This window comes from Struthio camelus, chromosome 2, assembly GCF_040807025.1.
Source record: "Struthio camelus isolate bStrCam1 chromosome 2, bStrCam1.hap1, whole genome shotgun sequence".
NCBI classification, from domain to species: Eukaryota; Metazoa; Chordata; class Aves; order Struthioniformes; family Struthionidae; genus Struthio; species Struthio camelus.
In genome coordinates, this window is record NC_090943.1 from 33860730 (window position 1) to 33882290 (window position 21561).

The 21561-nt window shown below is 36.3% G+C and overlaps 1 protein-coding gene across 6 annotated transcripts in view; it reads right to left on the reverse strand.

The window, feature by feature from the left end:
- The window catches only part of CRPPA (CDP-L-ribitol pyrophosphorylase A), a 128111-nt gene that overhangs the window by 22182 nt on the left and 84368 nt on the right, over positions 1-21561 (reverse strand). The window contains exon 10 of one of the 6 annotated variants that reach the window (XM_068935017.1): positions 1120-1250. The exons of the other annotated variants lie outside the window; for them this stretch is intronic. Coding sequence (XP_068791118.1) covers positions 1227-1250 — 24 coding nt within the window. The 3' untranslated portion in view covers positions 1120-1226. Of the gene's footprint in view, positions 1-1119; positions 1251-21561 lie in introns of those variants that run through there. 6 annotated transcript variants of the gene reach the window in all.

Consider the following 21561-nt stretch of genomic DNA (forward strand, 5'->3'; position numbering starts at 1 on the left):
CCCCTTAAAGTTCTGAAATACTTTCAGAGATGGGGGCTTTGTGCTTCCTACTCTCCTTACTAACATGCTCGACAATATTTTGCTTTTAAAGAATTGAAAACTCAAATGTTCAAGATTCAGATTTTGCTTTTATATAAAACAGAATCATCAGGTCTTTCTTAGATGTAGTGGTTTTTTTGACACAGCAAAGATATTATTCTGATTGATAGCAGAATATCAAAATTATTTTTCCTTTTTTTCTCAAATATTTTAAATATAATCTATAGAATTGTATTAGTAGGATGGAAATCTAAAGTTTCAATTTTAATGTTTGTATGCTTGTTTATGACCAGTCTCACAACCTTAACAGCAAGTACTAAAATTAATTTGTCCAAACAAAATTCAAAAAAAAAAAAGTGGTTGCATAAGAAGAGAAAAATATCTGTGGTTTCCACCAGTGCATAAATTGCAATTATGGGCTATATAAATAATTTTGTAATGACAATTAGAATGATTAATCAAGAAGTTTTCTGTCTTTAAAATTCAAACCAAATATCAAAAAGCACATATTTTAAAGTGCAGAGCTATTTATTAAATAAAATGGAATAAGGCCAAAATCCCCTTTCCCAAAACATTTCTCAATTCACTTCATGTCATTAAGATTCATTTTGGGAAGCAAGGAATTTAGAGAGCTTTGTATAAGAATGTTTGTTTCTGCAGCTATCACCATTTCAAGTAAATATACACAGAAGCCAACGACGACTGCGTAACATAGTCTGCAGTCCGTAAACATCGGGAGCTCTAAAGCCAAATCAGTTAACAAAAGCAATCTTTTACTTAAGGGCTTAACTGATAACCTGCTGAGAAAGCTGCCACAGACCTGACAATTTTTTAAGTTCTAGTGTTGGCTGCTGCTATGTTACCTTCTGTTGTGATTGTTGTATGTATTTAAAGGAACCAAAACTGTATTTACACAATAGATAATATATAGGCTGTAATAAGTTAGGACAGGCAGTGTATTTCAATTGTAACTTGCCTCTAGTAGCTTTATAAGGCATGAAAACAAACACCTATTGAGCTTTACCACCCACGACTGAAATGCCTGGATTACCGATATGAAATAGAAAATGCACTTAAAAATAAGGAAAACATGTCTACATATTTATTGTGAATGACATCACTGCAAGCCAACTCCAGAACATTACTTTGCTCCAGAACCTTGAGGCTATTTATAATGACAGTTGTTATCAGTCAATTTTCAACTTCTTAACCTGTTAGAAAAACAAAAACTCAGTTCAGACAAAATCAACTATAAAATAGTCTCATAAACAACATTACAAAGCAGAGGTACCGCATGACTGCAAGATTCTGCTAGCACCCAATGTAATGAAGTGATTTGTTAACTTAGTATAACTCTCTATAAGCATATATGTGTTCCCAGAACCTCAAAATTAAGAAACTAACATTTCCAAAGGTCCAAATTTACAAAACGGTAGTAATTCATGACGAAAAGATCAAAATTCAAGACACTGAGGTATATATACTCATCAAAAAACTAGTCTGTGAATCCTTGTATTAAGGTGAGACTTTATCATACAAACTGTATACCTTATATATTTTGCACTTATAGAATGAATTATTAGTGAAATTTCTGAAGCTTATTTTAGAACTACCACCTTCTCCTGCAAGAACTGTAAAAAATAGTGCTTCACAAGTTACTCTAAAAGATTCTTTATTGATTGCCCAGTTTGTCAGTTCCACCTTAAGTAGATATAAATATCTAAAATTTACCACCACCAAAACATCAAAACTTCTGGGTTAAAGATACAGTAGCAGCAAACACTGTTGGTAATGACAAATTCCATCAACCTTACAATAAATCAGCAGGTACACTCTGAAGTCATAGAAATGAGGGTTGCAACCACATACTTAGGTGTAATAACTGAGGATGGCTTTTGCCAAGTGCATTGCAAGACTCTATGACAGCGTCCCACAGTGATCAGCTTTCTCAGAAAACTATAAAGTTTCTGATTTGAGTTGCTTATTTATCACTAACGTGTTCTCACTGTACTTAAGCTAGGATGCTAAATCTATTATTCACTTTATCTGTGACACAAAGTGTCATTGACAAGGATCTCTACTTCAAATACATTTTAAAACAGTCTAGATAAAACATGTAGAACACCTCCCATAATAACTTCTGCTGCATTTTCAAATGGTACGTCACCAAATGGCGATATCAGCATGAATGACATTGTGTTTGCCCAAAGTACATTTTGTCCATAACTTCTGCTAATAGTCTGTTCTGTACTCTCAAAAATTAAATCCCTTTTGAAAATCCTGCTTTATTTCTATGGTTTGAGACAGCACATGAAAAGTAAACAATGAAAAACAGAGGGTAGAACAGTACCCTATAGCATAAATGGGTAAAGAGCATAATCCAATTACTAAATAAATGTAGGAGTCAGATTCCAAAGGCAACATAAAGAAGTAAGAAATTTGGCATGTGTACCAGTCAGAGGTATCCTTTCATAGTATAACGTCTTTGAAAGGAGTTGTGGAGAATTACACCCTCCTAGGGTACATATATAAACAGTGATTGAGTGACAGCTGACTTTACTGATAAGGATAATACATACGTCCAGGGGTATGTGCTTATACATAAAATAAATTAATAGATGAATAATTTACAACAGGAATAAAGTCAACTTTTGAATATAAGACAGCCATGATAAGGATTCACTTGACAATATTTATGTCCAAAATCAAAACTGTTTGTGAAAAGTATTTGGAGGAGGAGGTAAACAACTGGACTGTTACAAATAAACATTTAATTAACATACTGAGCTGACAGAAACTCACAGATAATCCATAACAAGGCAAAATACATCACCTATATGGTGAAATGGTTTAAAATAAAGGTTGTAAAAATATCCTTCTGTATAATATAAGCAGCTCCCGGAGCCTAAGGTGATGAAAGATATATAGCTACAAAAGATTTTATTTTAAATACCAATAGCAAAATACGGAAATAGTAAGAGACTGTGGTAATACTAATTTTATATAATTTCTTTATTCAAGTACAGGCAAAGCAGGAAGAGCCTAAATGAGCCTGAAGACTATAGTTTATTGCCAAACTGTATAAAAAAAAATTCTACTTCAGTGTATTTCTGAATAAATAACTGTCCACTCTTTAGTTTGCAAAAATTCTACTACTGTATATATTAGATTATTTTATCCATGCAGTATCATATTAATTTCTTTTCATTCTCTGAAGCAATATTTTCTTACTGTGCTCTTTTTTACAGTTTTTGCTTTTTTCCCCAAGAACACCATAATTTCTGCATAGGCTATTCTAGCTGTGTATTTGAAATACTTAATGAAGTCAAACATGCAACAAAGTAAATATCGTTGAGCTCATATTCCTGCAAGTACTTATGAACAGTTTTGTAATAGTTAAGAAGAGCCTGGCACTAGATGTAGAAAAGATGCATATTAGTAGATATAAATAGTTCAAAGTCCCTGCCATCTTTTGTCTGCCTTCTAACAGTATGGCTCTCTAATTTATAAAGGTCAGCAACCACTCGCTGCTTGAGTGTTTTCTGAACAATGCCTCAGAATTTTAATACCTTTAAAATTCTTCTCTCTCAGCACCATTAAAACAAAGAGGAGTTTCAAGTGGCAGCGTACTTATAATTCCACCTCTCCTGGAGCGCATAAATAAAGTTGCTTCACTTAACTGTATAGTTTATTCCTCGTACAGAACTCACAGGCATACCTAAGATGGGATAAACAAAGTTGCAAAGACTACTGAGCAAAGGAAGGTAAGAGGAAAGACAAAATAAGAACAAACAAGCTTCAGGAATCTTTGATTTTAGCTTCAATGTAGCTTACAATTGGGCATTTCCAATTTGTACCAGTTGGCAACAATTCGCTTGGAACATAAATGACAAGGGAAGTCAGGGAGGAACGCCACTAGGCTCTGCCCTCCCTCACTTAGGAGAAAACTATTGCTAATGAAGAGATGTTTCCTTGTTCCACCTACTCAGTGCCCCCCTACAAATCTTCTCTATTCAAAAGTCAAATATTCTTGATTTTTCTAAAGTCAAGTTTTCAAATTGCATGCATACATGCTGTATTTTAAAAGTTGGAGGAAAGGAACTCCAGTTGTTTTACCACTTCTAAGTCCACCCAGAATTAAATCTTTTGCAAACAACCTCTTTCCTATATCCCACTCTTACATTGCTTTGGTTTGCAAAGAGCTTACTATTTTTGATCACTCATACCAGAGAGCTGCTGTGATACTATACTTAATTTTGTGCTAGAAGGAATATTTTTCCCACAGGCCTAGAACAATTAAGTGGCCAAAGCCTACTGTACAAGTGCTACAAAGCCAATTGTTCCTTACAATACAGTACTGCTGAAAAAGTATCTCCCTGCTTAAAGTTGTATATCTCTCTATATATGATTCCGCTCCCTAAGGGATTACTGAGAATACTAAATAATAACATCGTGTAAAATATACTGTACAAATATTTGAGACAAAAGGTAAATTTTTATACTGACTTAAACAGGGACTGAAATCCAAGTTCTTCACACTATATAAAACCATATATGATGCTAAGAAACATATCAATCATAGTTTTGTAATTGCATACATACTAATAAAAAGTATGCTTTAAGTCCACTCTTTGTATTAATAATTTTTTCTCTCTTTCAATTGCAGTGAAAAACCTGTTGAGTTTAACACTAAAATCTGTATAGAAGACTTTTGTTATGTAGTGTCTCTGCTTCTGAGCAGCTGGAATATAAGTGCATTTACCATAGCAACAAATTTATTTTTATATGCAAGTAACTGTGTGAGGAAGCCATCACTCATCACAAGATGGGCTCTTGCATCATCTCTTTCTTGGTAATAATTATGCAAAGATACCATTTATTGATTTTTATGTGAACCCATATGCTGTTTCAAACTGCAAACCAGCATGTGCAAGCATGTTCAGACGGCAGGATGAGAAGACACATCTCTCTTTGGCCATATCCAAGAGTTTACTGGAGGGAGGGGGTTAAAATAACTATGCTAATATCCACTCCGTTCCTAGGACTTATTTAGAACGTAATGGGACTTGGAACTACAGGAGGATCTTTCACACAGTGCCATAGCAGGCCACCAGCCTGCAAGTACTGACTACTACTATTCATTAGCAAAATATAAAGCAGAATACTAAGCAGAACTGAGGGCAAAAAGCCAAAACAGCAGCACACTGTATCTTATCATCATACTTGCTAAGAAATATCACCCTCAGCTGTATAATACATTTCAGCGCATTAGTGAAAACTTTGCAGGTGTATCCTCGCTGTTCTCTTAATAATTGCTTCTTGCAACTACTTACCTCTCTTTTAATGTTTAGAACACTGTTTTGCATACTGATACTAAAACCAACTCTTCAAACAAGCAGGATTGTGATTTATATAAGTTGAGGAGGAGGGTTTAAAAACATGATATTTGCAGTACAAATCTGAGTACCAGTGGCAACACAGTACACTACTGAACAGTGTTCAGTAATCTCATCCAGTAGTACTACACAAAGGTGTTCAAGTTACCCCAAATAATTTTGCTATCTGTGATCAATTAAATATGCCATATTCCCTATAAAGTTGTTTCAGATACTGCTAGGGCAGAGCTATGAGATCCAAAAGTTCTGAGATTAGCAGCTCCCACTTCAGGTTGAGCGTTCTCCTCAAAAATAAAATTCTGGCTTTCCTGAACCGGCTGTCAGTGCATTTCACAAGTAGTGTGCTTAACCTAGTAATAGGTTACATTAAACAGTAATATTTTGTAAGATATATACACATAATATTGCAACACTAAGTTACACTCCAGAAGTAAACCTTTTTCTGGTTAGATTTAAAACCCATATTACACTAGGGTAACATGGTTTTCAATTGATCATATACTGAGGCAAGAATGGAACCAAGCCCAAAGCCTCAAGTTTACAGCAACATCAAGATGTCTTTTAAAAAAGTCTGAGCAGTGCTATCAACATGACAGGACGTGTAATGTTCAACTCAGATTGTAAAGTTAATGTAGATATTGATGCACTTCTGCTATAACTTTGCTTGTGGAGTAGTCCCCGCTATGATTAGGCTTCAGCAAAATTTCAGCATGATAGACCGAAACAAAGTTTAAAAGGCATTTACAGAGGAGTTGTTTGACAATGGCTGATGGAATACGTTATTCACAGATGAGCCTTATAAATAACCACAAAATCAGAAAATCATCAATCATTTGCTTTGAATAGATCATTAGATAGGTCCTTAAATTTAAAAGAAAAGCACATTATCAAGTCTGAGCAGCATTACATTCAAAAAACAGACTGTATAAAACTATACAAAATCAATATGTAACACCACTTAGCTTTATCTTTTAATGCATACTGTGATAAAATCCTTTTTCATGTTAAGTACATTCCCATCACTTTGAGCTATAAAAGGCTACCCACTTAACAACCAAAATACCATTTAGCACTAATAATACCTATTATTAAACATTAATAATAATTCCTTTCAGTCTATAAAATAAAAATGAAAAGAATAATCAATTAAGTTCATTGCTACCAAAAGAAAAACCTTATCTACAAATAACTTTTTAATGTTGAGTTGAACTTAGTGCAGCATTTCCCATTACAGTCGGCTTTGTAATCAGTTTTAGGTACACGGTATGTTTACTAGCGACAGTGTTGCCCTCCTGTAACCCTAGCAGTGAGCATAACCACAGACATCCCCTAGGCAGCTTCGTTGGGTGGAGGCTGCTTGTGTCAGTACAAAGGAATGTGAGCGACACTGAAACACAGCCACCAGCTCCACTTTGGATCACGCTGTTCTGCATGCTGCAGAATGACTTTAATTACCGCAATGTGTTCAGTGAAGAGTGCTTACTGCCTTTTGGGAGATGTCAGAAAATACTTCTAATTATCAGTATTTGAGCAATGCTACCTACTTGGGCTAGCTTGCTCAGGATTTAGTACTGTTAATATTTTCTTTTGATAAGAGACAGAAACAAAATAACCTCAGGAGGTCATTTTTCAGTCCCATCTCCCCCTCACCCTTTTTTTCCTTAATGATTGTCCGAGTTGATGATTCACTGTTGTAACTTTTCTAGTAACTGGCAATTTTCTGTTGCCAGTTATTTAAATATCAAAATAGTACGTTTGCCTGAAGCAATGAAAAGCAATAAAATGAGGGCTGGTAGTTATTATTTACATTATAAAAAGCTTGATCCAGAGTTTAAGCAATTAGCAAAGGAATAAATGAGCTAAAAGGTGCATTATGCAAAGTGTTTAATAGTGCTTTCATTTAGAGTATATTTTGCATTCAAGTCCAAAAATAAATAGCCAGTGTGCGAGGGTTCCAATACACAGATCCTTCCATCTGGCACAGCATCTATAGGAAGAGTCAGAGAACAACTATTTAAGCACCAAACGCTGCTGAGAGAGACATACTACTTGTACAGGGGGCATGGAGCAAGAACAGCCGAGTCAGGGGCCGACTTGCGGTGGAAGATGTCTTCTCTCAGCAGCAGCCTCTACACCAGCAGGATCTAGGCTTTTCAGGTTTCACTTTAACCAAAGGGGACTTGTTCCAGACCCCAATACAGGTAGCTCAGAGGTACAGGAGCTGAGTGGCAACTTTTGGGCAGGGCAAAGAAAAAGGAAAAGACAATTTAGAGTTAATAGTAAAAGTAATAGGTAATTCTGCTGTTGAATGGAGGTAGGGAAAGGACTATTCGCTTACAAGAGGGATTCTCTTGCGGCAGGTGAGAGTAAGGAAAAGGCAATTATATGTACTGAAAAGAGGAAAGGAAAGACTTGCCTGGGGAGCAAGAAAGGGTGGCAGCAGTTGTAGGAGAGAACTGCCTGATGCTTCCCTACGTGGGAGGGACAGACCGGCGAAAGCCCATGCATAGAAAGGCTCAGGTTAACACTTTAACAGGTAAAGAGTAGCTTGGGGGGGTCCCTGAACTCAGACTTCCTCACCAAGTAAAGCAGCACAATAAGAGCAGATCAATAGAATGATGCAGTAGCTACTGATGACCTTGCATCTACATAATACACATTTTGGGGGTTTTACTTCAGATTAGCTCTAATGTGAGACCCAAATCAAATAGTTCAGCAGTTCAAAGGAAAGTTATCCCATATATCTTTGATTTCCAGGGAGAAGGTATTTCAACTGAACACTCTCTAGAAAGCACCACATCATCCTTTTGTTTGTCACATCTGATAATGTTAGGTGGCAGGGGAAGTGGCATGTGTCTCCCTTACAATCCTCATATATGGAGTCAAGCCTTATTTCTGTTTCTTTTCCTATGGCTGCCTTGTTTCTGTTCAAGTGCTTTCAGTTCTTAATACGTGTGCCACCACAGAGCCTTGAGGAGTCTCCCAGTTCTGACTTTGCGCATTATTTTGTCAATGACTAACATGGAAGGAACAGCAGCCATGGTAGCTACTCCATGAAGATATCCCATATGAACTGACTTCAGACCTCGTGGAGGCACTTCAGTCTGAGGCGGGAGAGGCAAACAACATCTTTTAGGAGTCTCTACCACCACCGCTGCTTTGCCTCCAGTCCATCAGAAGTTCTGAATGGAACTGTCTCATCCTTGGGCCATGGGATGATACACTCAGTACATGTAGAACTTCCGGATGCAGACAGGCACACTCAAAGCCCTCTGCCAAGAGCTGGGATCATGACTTCTCCATACTTGCACTAAATTTCAGGTGCCTACAACTGTTTGAAAGATCCGCTATCATCTCATGAACTACATGACCCTTGAGTCTTACTAATCAATCAAGTCACTAAGAGGTGAGCCAGGCCACTGTGGTCAAAGCCGTAATCAAGATCTCTGAGGGCACTTTGTAAAACATTATTTCTTTGAACAGTGTGAATATGAGACATCCGTACTCTGGGCCATGCAGATTCTCAAGATGTATGGATGCTGTTGAGAGGATCCACAGTCCCTCAGTGTCCCACCCTGCTCAGGACAGCTGTTATTACATGAATTGCAAGGGCTGCCATCCTTATCCTGCAAGTTCTGGTACAACTCTGAAGCAGATACAAGGCATCTGAAGAGGCTTCACAGAGAAGTTCACAATACCAAGGTTTTCTTGACTCTGACCTTGGCCTCAAAGGTAATGCTAGCATCTTCTTCCCAGTCAAGCTTATTCATTTCTAGTGTTAGAAACCCTGCACTCATCTTAAACTGATGGGTGATGAGGTCACCCGAACAACGATGGAGCATGTTCCTAGTTTAACAACATCCTTACTAAATGCGGTGTGGAGACAGAATATACCTTTTAGTTGATTGACTGCAAGAGAGACTGCATACCAACATTCTCATCTAAGGCTGCATGTTGTGATCAGAACAGTCTTGGGGAGGTTGTGCACGACCTTGTCCATCTGGTTTCCAACTGCAATGACCATTTTCTTCAGCAGTTGCTTGCATTGCCTTCAGCAAGCACCAGCAGAGCAACACGGCTATCAGTAAAAGATGAAGGGCTAGAGAATGGCTTGCAAAGAGTTAAGCACAGGCAGTTAATAGCAGTGTGAAAGTCCATGTCTTTACATACCATGACAAGCACTTCATCAAGACTGTGAGCTCTTGATGTTACAAAGGTCTTTTGTTGCTGGATGCACAGTGTATATATACTGCAAGCTTTGGCAGTATTGTCGCCTACTCACTACAGCCTTAGTGCTCTGCTAGCATTTGTAGCCCACTAGGTGTGCTCCTAGGGCAGGTCTTCAGTTTTACATAAAATTTTGCTCTTTTCAAAGCATGGTAAATGGAGCAACTGGGAGACTCACTTCAAAAGCACAATCCACTTCTGAACTGAATTGCTTGCAGTCCAAAATAGTACAAGTCAGAGTATTACTTGGCAGAAAAGGAGCAACTAAATGATAGCCGACTCCAAAAAAATACTGCTTTTCTCTTATTGGTAGAAAGATTCAATGTACTATATTCCTTCATTTCCATTACTATCAACTAGAGGACTAACAGAAATGCCTCTTTATTCCTCAGTATAGTACGCAATACTGAGTTTGTGATGAGACACAGATTCTACAGTATAATAAAAGAGTAATTCTCAAATTCTATTTGAAATCACTGTAAAGAAAAGGGTATACTTTCTTGCAGATTACCAGTATAAAAACAAAAAGAAACCCCAGACCATAACTTCAGCTTCTTCTGCCTGAGATAAATTTGCTGGTATACCTGCTAACTAAACTTAAAAAGTCTAAACAGTCTACAATGATTTGGTGCTATCTGAAATATACAGAGTATATGCAGAATACAAATCAGAAGGTTAAACAGATTTCAAAGATAACTTTCATACAAAAGATACACAGACAACACCTAAAAAAGCTGAAGGACCTCAATTCTTATTAGACTTTGAAATGATGAAAAATATGTTACTATAAAAGCAACATTTTCTGATATCTGTCACTAAATGAAGACCAATATTAAAAAAGCCCATAACAGACAGAAGGAAAAAGAGAAGCACAACTGTACGAAAGTTGAAGACTGACATCTCTTTGAATAAAACATTCCAAACAAGTTCAATTTTGCTGTAAAACTGCCAGGAAGTCTGGTAAAGAACAAAACGTAGTGCATGCCTCACTGTTTTACATACTATAAAAAGAAAGATGGATGGTTGGGATGTGCTTTCTCTTCTGATGATATACACTGCAAATTTCATCATGAAATTTAAATTAAAATTTCACAGTGATAATGAATCAGTAAGACAATGTTAATTTACAGTGCAAACCCTAGGGAAAAAATCCAGCATACAACCTTTAAAAATACATCAGTTTATACTTCATAATTCATTATAACATTTCATATTATAAAGATCTAAAATATTGGTCACAGTATATCAGTTCAGGGCTTTTGAGTGCTCATGCACACACAGTTTTCTAACAGGTGGTACAGCACAAGCTCTTTCATAACATCAGCTGGTTATTATTCTAGGCATAGCTGCAATAGAAATTTTAATATGAAAGAAGCTTAAAATATGTATCTGTGACATACAAATATACTTATACACACACATATGCAAGGAATCCAAGTTCATATACCCATTTGCAAGAAGTCTAAGCTCATTAGTGAGCAACACTATTAAGGAATTAAGAGCTACACTATTTAATCCCATTTTTATTTGTATTTTTATTATTAAAATGGAGCAATGAGAATAGAAGCATAAGACCATAAATACTGCAAGCTACACATAACTCTGTACAGAAAATATCCTTTTCTTACATGAAGTAATATGAGGTGATATGATCAGGTATTGAAACTGCCTTCAGACTACATGTCAAACCTCCTACAAACTTTATACCTGAGGAACAGTCACGACTGACACTGATATCAATGGTAAAAATCTAGCTGATTTAGTCTATGATGTTAGGAGCAGAACATCTTGGCAGTATACTTCATATGCAGTAATACAATATATAGTTATTCCATTTGTTATACTAATGTTAAAACTGACAAAAACAAAGAATGGTAAAATTCTGTTAAGATACTTAATGTTTGTCAGTTATGCTCACCTATCACAATGCTAATACCAGTTGATTGTTCTGGAAAGACAGATTCCCATTTGTAGCTCCACCTTCTCGGCTGCTCAAGCAGTGAAACGGTCTGAAAACATTTATATTTTGCCAGCCTAAGTCAGGCAGGAATACCAAACAAACTTGTCCAAATCATGTTCTGGTGCATCACAGTATAAAAACACAATTTTGAAGTAAAAATGTACAGGAAATATCACTGGGATATTTATTTATTTTCAGGATATTTAAGGAAGAAGCTTCTTATTCTTGCAAATTTTAACATATCTGCATATTTATTTTAATAGGCTCAGACTTTATATTTTTACTTTGCAAATCTAAAGGAGTAAATAGCCCTGATACTGCTTTATTTCAGCTTTATAATCTTGCATCAGAATGTTGTTACCATTACTAATGAACTCCCTAATGTGTCTGAAATTAAGAACTTTACTGCACTAATCCCAATTTTAACAGTATTATCAATCAGTCTGCAAGCACAGCAGGCTTTTCCTTTTGAATAGGATATATCAGCATCATTCCAGAATCTGGTTAAGTGACACTGGAACTATTTTTATAATTAGGTCTCCACTGAAAATCTCCATCAGACATTGAGAAACACTTTTTAGCGTGAGTATTCAGTGCAATATGATATTAGTCTGGCACAATCATTTTCATAACTGTGCAGCTGTGGGGAATTGTATTTTCTTAAATAGAAGCATAAGACTAGAGGAAATCTCTAATGTCCTCTAGTCCAAACTCTTGCTACTGAGGGAAAGGACATGCACACTCACTGCCATTCACAAATTGATAAAATTTTTAAAATACTAGTCGGGTTGCTTCCCTTTACCTTGCCACTGGCAGAATGTTTCAAAATGTCAGTCCTGTTATTCTAAGAGTTGAAATGAAACCACAGATTTGTTCATTACTAGTTACATTTATTTGTTATTATATCACTGACCTTAAATAGTTGAAGTACTTCTCTTTCCTCATCTACCCCATATTTATTTTCCAAAATCATTATTTTTGCTCTCAGGTTGTCGTCTTCTTAGCTAAACGATTCAAGCTCTTTAAAGCAGGCTGCACTGTAATGTAGCTATACCAGAGCTATCCATAAATAAGCTTGCCAAAATACTGAAGTACAATTACTATGGCAGCATGGACCTTAACACTACACCCTGCTTCTCATAACCAGACACGCAGACAAACCCTCTGTTCTCCTACAAGGTCTTCTAGGCTCCAAGCTCCTATCCTGTCTAGTTGAAATTCAGCTTTCTTGAATATAATTAACCAAAACTGCACAGTTTATATACATTTGTACTTACTAGAAATAAGGAACCCAAACAAACACTCAAATAGTGCAGTGCTACTATGAATGCCACCGAAGAAAATGTATTTCAGAGTAATAGCGTTTTATTTAAAGACTATGGCTGTGAAATACCAACAAGACCAAATAAATCAAAATAAACCAAGGTAAAAACAAACTATTCAAACTAAAGTTCACTATGAGGTAGAGCCTTTTCTCTTTGTCAGGCTTAGGATGAAGAACGCCCTCACTCTTTTTCTTTCTTTCAGTTTGATCCAGTGTGTTCAGTCCTCCCAAATCATTTTACAGAAGATGACAGAGAGACTAAGATCTGTATCTCAAGATCTGGCCAGACACAGCGTTTCCTAGAATATGTTCCCCTGCACAGAGCACAGCCTCATTGGTCCTCTCATCAATCAAAGATGCAAAGAAAGGAGCATAAATGCTTCTTTCTCTACTTGATAGCTTGTTGATACTTGAAAACAGACAAATCATTCTGTGAATAGCTCATAAATAGTGTTCACTGACAATGAAAGCATTAATAATTCCAAAAGAATATATATATATATATATATATGTTTCCTTTTGAAAATAGAAGTCTAGTCAGATATTTAAACACATAAAAAGCTATACGGAAGGCTACTTATCTATCCTAGGGCATGGTAAGGAAAATCTAAGAATGAAAAGTTAAAAAACTCTGAGACTACTCAAATTAGCAGACAGGTAAAATAAAAGTTATAAAATACTGTTGGAGAAAAAGGCAGAATCACACCAAGATCTTGTGAACTAAAGCTGTGAATCCACATGCATTGCACTCCTTTGTAGGTACTTGCCCTGGGCCACCATAATTCTGAAAGACAGTGTCTGTGTAGAGATTCAGTGAGCATTAACTTCACTTGATTTTCAAGAACTGCTACTCATCATTGCACCTTGTTTTCAATGAGGGTAGTCAAAAAAGCTAAAATGGCTCAGCTAAAGCCACTAACAATTTACTCACTTGATACTGATGCTGATTTCAGGCTAGCAAAAGCCCAGAAATTAAGGCTCACGGCAGGTAATTTCACAAAGAATTTTGAAGAGAAAATGGTTTTATTTCTGAGATTTAAGACTCCTTTCTGTTACTTTAATTCTTACTAAAGTTTTTTCTTCTGCATTTGCTTATGCTAAAAACATTGCATCCTACTTTCTTCTCCACTGAAAGATGCTGATAATCTCAGGCTGTCGAGAAAGATGGCATAACTAAAATATGATCTGCATCTCTGGTCATTCCAAGCATCTTTGACAGGTTGAGCACAATAAAACTTTGCAATTCCTCCTACTTTACAGTTCAATAGTTCACCATTAAAAGACACTGCTAATAGTAATTAATATTTTAATCCATTTAGTAAATAACCACAGTTGAAAAGTGAGAATTTTGATCCATTAAAAGAATAACACGAATGCACCATGTTTCTTCAATATAGCATACATTCCTAGCTCCTGGTAGGTCTGGAGTGTTCCTGCACGCATGAGCATGCGTAGGAATGTCTTGTATCAAAATAAACATTAGAAACTTGGGTAATAAATATATAATTATCATCTGGATAAAATCAGATGCCTAAAATCCTATTGCCTCTGAGTATAATTACAGTAATAAAAGTATTGCTGACTGATGAAGAAATGTACTATTTATGCTGCAGGGATTGCAAATCAACACTTTTTTATACTCACCCAGTTAAAAAATCCAGTCTTCATTACTTCAATGGTGAATAAATAATTCACTTCTGGACTGCAGTGATTAACCCTTCTGGCTGTCTTGTCTTGTATTATCTTTTTCATGATTTATATTATGGTCATGATAATAAATTAATCTATTCAAGACAGTCCTTGCTTTTTACTGGATAAAATATGTTTATACAAAATGCACGTTCATTGTCCTATATCACATCTTTAAAATATCTTCTATATGTAATAAAACATTGTCTCAGTGGATTAGACCACATATTTCCAAATATGCCTATAAAGCACAACTCTCAGACACCTTATATCTTATTTTAAAATCGTGTCTTTAATCTTATTTTGCTCACTACATCCCTGGAGTGAATATTAAAAAGAAGGCCTATTTTACGATTGCCAAGCGGGGATACATCATCTGAACTGTAAATTTAAATTTAAATGCTTCAGATCTTCTAGAAAGAAGATTAAAAACATGACTAGTTTTTCATCTGTATTTATGAAGTACTTATTGATAGAGTTTCCAAATTCTGTCAGTAAGAGTAGAATAGACTTCTCACATTCCGAGATTACAGAGATAATGAAGTGCCTTTCCTGTTCTTTGAGGAAGCGTTGTGGGTAGTGATCTACATTTAATTGAGCCAGCTCCTCTGTATTTATGATTAATTTTATATTAGATCACTTCTGAGAAAATTTGGAGGAAAAATACTGTTTATCATATCCCTTTTCTATTTAAAAAGCTATATTAGAAATGTTAAGACTCCAAAGACTTCATTCAAAAGTAGGAACTCCAATAAGTAAGCTTTCTCCATTTTAGGTGCCTTTTATACAGAGCAGTTTAATACCATATGATTGTGTTAAGAGCCATATGATCACTCACTTTTTTGCTCCACATGACCCACTAGGATTGCACTGAAAATAGACTGCTAATCTAGTGCTGCAGACTAATAGGACTGGTAAAAAGATTGTGGGACCCCATGACCTACTGCACCTCTGTATGTAGGGCCCATACAAAGCTAAGTTCAGTCCCAATGTCCTACTCTGAGCCTTCTGTCTGTTTGCAACATCCACTCCTTCCCTGCTTTTATTCTTCTCCTCCAACTAAAGTTAGTCTGTTTACCCCTTATTCTCCCTTCTTGACACCAGATGTCTAGGCTGAGGTGGATTATGAACACAGGAAAATCATTCTACCTCAACTATTACACATGGCGCAAAAGCATCAAATGCTGAGCTGCAATGTGTTCCCTAACGGGGTTATGCCTATTCAAAGGCTTTCTGGAAATGATAGCCATAAGGAACAGTTGAGACCCAGGAACAACAAAGCATGATCAGTGCAGATGCACATCTAGAAATTGCAGCCCTCAAATTTTTCCTAGCATCAACAGTGTAGGTACAAGAGATACTTTTTATATAGCTGCATTACTTGGCTAAATTTCAGTCAAGGTTTACAGAAAAACAGGAAAAGATATTCCTGATATCATGTGACACCCCCTCCAGCCCCTAACTGTCAAGTCCCAGGAGTGAAGCATTCCTAGACTCACTAGAAAAATGACTTGAAGATTTACTTTGTTTTCCTAGACTCACTAGAAAAATGACTTGAAGATTTACTTTGTTTTAAAAGGCGCATGAAATTTTTTTTCCTCATGTATGCTTATTCTTCAAAACAGGTGGCCCATTCTTCCTGAGACTTTCTAGACAACAACAACAAAAAAATCAGGCTAAAGTATAAAGTGGTCATGGGAAATCTCAGTACAAATAGTTAAAATCTGGCAGAGTTGCAAGCAGCTGGAAAATATATCCTGTAATAAGTAGCTGGCAATTCAATTATAGGCTGTGTTACCAACTCTGCTTATAGGAAACTTAAATAAGGATCTGGGGTGAATCTTGACTCTCTCAATTTTATAGGAGCTTTGCAAACAGCGTATGATTTCACCCTTCACATTTAATCATATATAAGAACAAGAAGACACTGTGACCAAGTAAGTTTCTACTGATTTTACAGGATGTAGCTTACTTTCTTCAGAAAAAAAAGTGGGAAAGAAGAATGTAAAATAAAATGTTATTTATTTACTGTATATTCCAATCCCACATGCAGCTCAACTCTCGGCTCCTACTGGGGGGAGTCTCTATCTGCACAGACCTTATTAAGGGTTTCTGTTAGGGGATAGAAGAAGTGATGATAACCTAACACATAAAAAAGTACACTTAATCAATGGAAGAAACAGGATTTTGCTCGTTTTTCATAAAACAGCGTTAGGATAGGCTATAAGCATTTGCTAAGCCCATGAACAAATCACACAGCTCAAAGCACAGTGCCTACTGTAAATCTAAAAGCAAAGCAGTAACAAATGCCAAAGGCACAGCGGGGCTTAAGCCCTTCTCAAAACGTATTAAATAATCAATTCCATTTTGCAAGCAGTGCTTGAAGCTAAGTACCTTTTCCATCTGGCAGTCCTGTAATTTTTTTCCTCAATTTTTTTTAAAAACTATTCTTTTTATCAGAAAGAATTCCTAGGTATCTTCATGAGGGAGATGCAAATTCAAATCTCTGCCTAATTTAGAACAGAGAATTGAATCTTCTACTTGGAATCTTCTAATGCAGCAGTTAGTTATCTAAATTCTTTGTACAGATAGGAAGCAATTTCACTAAATATGTACTCTTAAGTCCATTCAGCTTTGCGCTGCTATTACGTAGTTTTTTGGAACATCCTTGCCATTGCTGGAAAAGATCATCAAAGACAAGAAGTTAAGTAGAACCACAATAATTACATAACACTGTATACAATTTCTTACAGGGAGAATATACTTTTAGATCACAAGTCTAAAGGAATGCATCTTCACTAGGACTACCCTTCAGCAAAATAATACTTTTATAAAAGTTGATGATATTTCAGAAAAAAATGGAAAATATTAGGAAAAATACCTTTTTCTCCAGTTCAGATCAAATAAATTCATTACTCCGTTGATCTGAGTTATTAGTAGCAAGGTCTTTACTTCTTTGCTCTTGAAACAGCTTATAACTCAACATACTCGCTAAGAAGTGCCCAACAGGGTAGCTAAGAAAATCCGTAACAGAGTCCTAACGATATCTTTTTCAGTTACCCACTTACCAGATGACAAAAATACTCATTCACACCTATGGACCATTCCTGCATCTTAGGAAAGCAGTGGTTCTTTTGACCTAAGATAGTTTCTCCTAACCTTACCCAACCAAAAAACAATCTACGTTTAAGTCAGAAAGTTTTTGGTCAGTTTTACCTACTTCTTGTACTTTTTCCCTTAGCTACAAAATGAAGCTGAATCCTAGCGATGGCATGTGCTTGGACTAGATGCAGTGTGTAGCTTCTGTTTAGAACAGGGAAGGCTATCCATTTGGTTACAGTGCAAAAAGTGCATAAAGCTTGTAGAAATAATGCTCACGCTGCTACCAATGATAAAAATCAGAGTAACAAAAGGTCCAACATCACAGGACTGTACTAAACCAAGACTAATTAACACCAAAATACTGAACGGTAAAGCACCTGTAATTAGCACTTGCTGAGCTATTTTGCTCAATATTCCTACCCAAAGTGATTCTGACCGTTTGCATCCCTAATTAGCCTGACAAGTACCATATAAAACGCAGCTACACTTCTTTTAGAAAACAGTTCTTACTTGCAGCTCTTACGTATTCACAGCATGTGTGAATAGTTTGAGAAATACTGATATAAGCATTCTGGAAAACTCTTTGCACATGTTCCAGTATCTGCATCAAATGTGGAATACTGAAAGAGCATCTTTGAAAAGCCAGTTTGATAGTTGCACCAGTGTTACTACACATTCTTAGGCAAAACATTATTTTAAAAATAAATACTCTCTCCAAATTTGTCTCTGATGAAAATGTCAGTTCAGGTCTGCCCTGATGTAACGCTTAATTCTGTCATTTGTTGACTACTTTGCTCAAAAAAAATCCCAGTTGCAGAATGTACCTGTATCTGAAGCAAAAGTGAACATCATTTTTAAAAAGCAAGATGAAGACAGTTCCTGACTTCTGAATTAAGACGTAATTGGAACATCACTGTGGTTTGGACACAGAACTACATGGAAAAAAAGGTCGCTTTTTGATAACGAGCCTGGACATTTCTATATGTCTGTGTGTTTGCAAAGACGTTCGCATGTGTTCCACTTAGCCAACAATATGTAGATAATGATTAAGCACTGAGCCAGGAAGCCTCCAAGCAGCTTCTCTCAACTCTGTACTATTAACTACGACAAAAAAATATATACTTGTTGAATAGAAGGGGAGAAAAGCCTAATTCATAATAGAAAGAAGAGGAACAACACCTAGAATTAACTTTTTTTTTTTTTTTGCCAAAAACTGAAAAGCTTAAATAGATGGGTATACAAAACAAATATGCATTTCAGACATGAGGTATCAAATTACCCGTGCAAGATGGATTAGAGTACTAAAACCAACACAGAAGGCAAAGACGACAACGTGTACTTAAAGGAATAATCTTACATGTAGAGTAGAAGAGGCTGGATGATCTATTACATTTTTTCCTCTTGATAATTTCTGTGTCTGAAAAACATTATTAACCACTGATCTTGTTCACTACTGTATCAACTCCACTTCTTTTAGAAATAGAGCAGTTTCAGATTCTTAGAACCAGAGTAGCACGGAGCAGGAGACACATGGAATCATACCTGCTCCTCCACTATACATACAAGCCATGTTTACAACAAAAACATCACTGCTGCTGACAAAAATGCTAATCTGCTAAAGCATGGATGCCATTGCCATTTTTGTGTCTGACACACATCCTGACTGTGAAAGGCTCTATTAGAATAATTAGAAAATTTCAGCAGTCGCTCTGACAAAGACAACAGAACCTAGTAGCAGTGAGAAGTTGTCTTTCTTAAGCTTCTTACAGTTGTACGTTGGTATCTTTAACCACATATAGTGATAATAAAAGTAATTTTCAGAATTATTAAATGTATTTCTGGCAAGTTTGCTTGGTTTGGATTTTCTTATTTCAAGAGCAGACTGCAAAAACAGATTATTGTAGAATCCCTGGTTTCCTGTCCAAAACAGAAAAATTCACTTTTCATTTTTTGGATACAATGGATCACGTGTAGCATTTCACACCAATAAACTTACCCAGACTAGTGAAGGTGTTGCAGCAATACAACAGAGGAAACAAGGAACTTCCGACTGCACTTTTCAAGCGCTAACTCTGTTTATATATTTTAAATTCTAATTAACTTATTTCATTTACAGATGTTCCACAAAAGCCTTGTGCTGCTCACTGTCTTTGTAAACGGGAGAAATATTTGTCCCATCCTTCATTAAAAAGTAAATATTAATTAGCAGCAACTTCTTGAAAGCTAGCCATAGCTGTATATAACAGTACTTAATGCTTTGAAACAGGATAAAATTTTTATATTATTCATCCTCCTGAATGCACACAGATGCAATTTGGGAAACTGTACTTTCAGGCTTGAGGCCTCTCAGCCCTTTACTATTTTGATTTGCCACAAGAATGCAGTACCACAATTCCTTCTACACAAAAGATGCAGGTATATCCAAAATTCAATTATTATTTTCTATCCAGAAGTCAGGATTCCTGATCTTCAGTCAGGTACTTCAAGAAACAAGTACATGAACAAACTAATCAAACCCCACCCTCCCAAAGCTGAAGTATCGAACATGAGCCACAGGCTTATTTGGGTCTCCCACAGTGACTGACCTACAACCATGTTCTGTTTAGTGTTTCATTTAACCCACCCTCTCCTGTGGGACCACCCATCTGAGTACAAATTTACCAGAGTAGGGGTGCAGCATTCACAGTCTGCCTTTTCTACATTTGTGTTCTTGAAAACGTGCATGTGATAGAGTATCTGCTGGTACATTAAGCTTCTTCAGCAGAATCGAAAGAGGGAGGTTACTGACAACTTGAGAGGAAAATGCACGTGCTGCCCCAACAATTTTAGTTCATAAACTCCATGAGCTTATAATGGCAGTTACACCATAATTCCATGGACTGATCTTTGCGCTTCAAACACTGCAAGTGCAAAGCACACTTGGAACACAAAAATCAAAAGATGAACTACAGAATAAGTAACTGACCTAGTCAAAGGAAAGCTCTGAAGCCATTCTATCCCATTTTGTATAATGAAGGACAGGGAGAAACTTTTTAAGATTGCATAGCTATGGGAGTGAGTGGACATGAAAGTTTTCGTGCTGTCAGGCTTACAAAAAATACTTCATTTTACTGCTTTCTTTTAAGTAGAGATCACACATTCTTTTGCTCTGTCTCTCAGACATTTTGCTGGAAACTTTGCCTATATAATTCAACACCTGGACTGATAAATATAAGCACCGAACGCTGGAATCAGCTACACAAGCAAGAGATAGTTGAACACATATGAGCACAGGAATGGAAAAACTGAGCCAGTGAGAAATCTGAAGGCACAGGCTCTGCCAAAAATGAATGCTCACACTGCTGCCAGTACCACACAGGTTGAATCAAACTCAAATGTAAACAATTTCATTTTCTAAAAGATTCTGCTCAGTGGAAACTTCAGAGATCAAAACACAGGCACAGTTATAAATCAAGTATATTTATTTAGTACACTGTGAAGTAATGGGCCTCTGCCTATCAGTAGAAAGTATGACTTTTCTGAGCTGGTGGGAAATTACTCTGCAAAGCTTGGAATATCATAAATACTGTTTAAAAGGATGAATAAAAATTGGCTAGAGCAAATATCAGCTCAAAGGAATGTTTTAAAGTCAAATATAATTAGTTCAGATTGTGAAATGCTGGAAATTCTGTAATGATGGTGACATTTTGCACCTTTTTTAATCCAAGCATATGAAAGGACAATAACCTTCAGAAAACAGTATACAACAGAATTTGGATGAAAAACACTATCCATGGATATTTTCCTATGAACTATATGGCTTTCTCTTAATTATAAGATTGTTT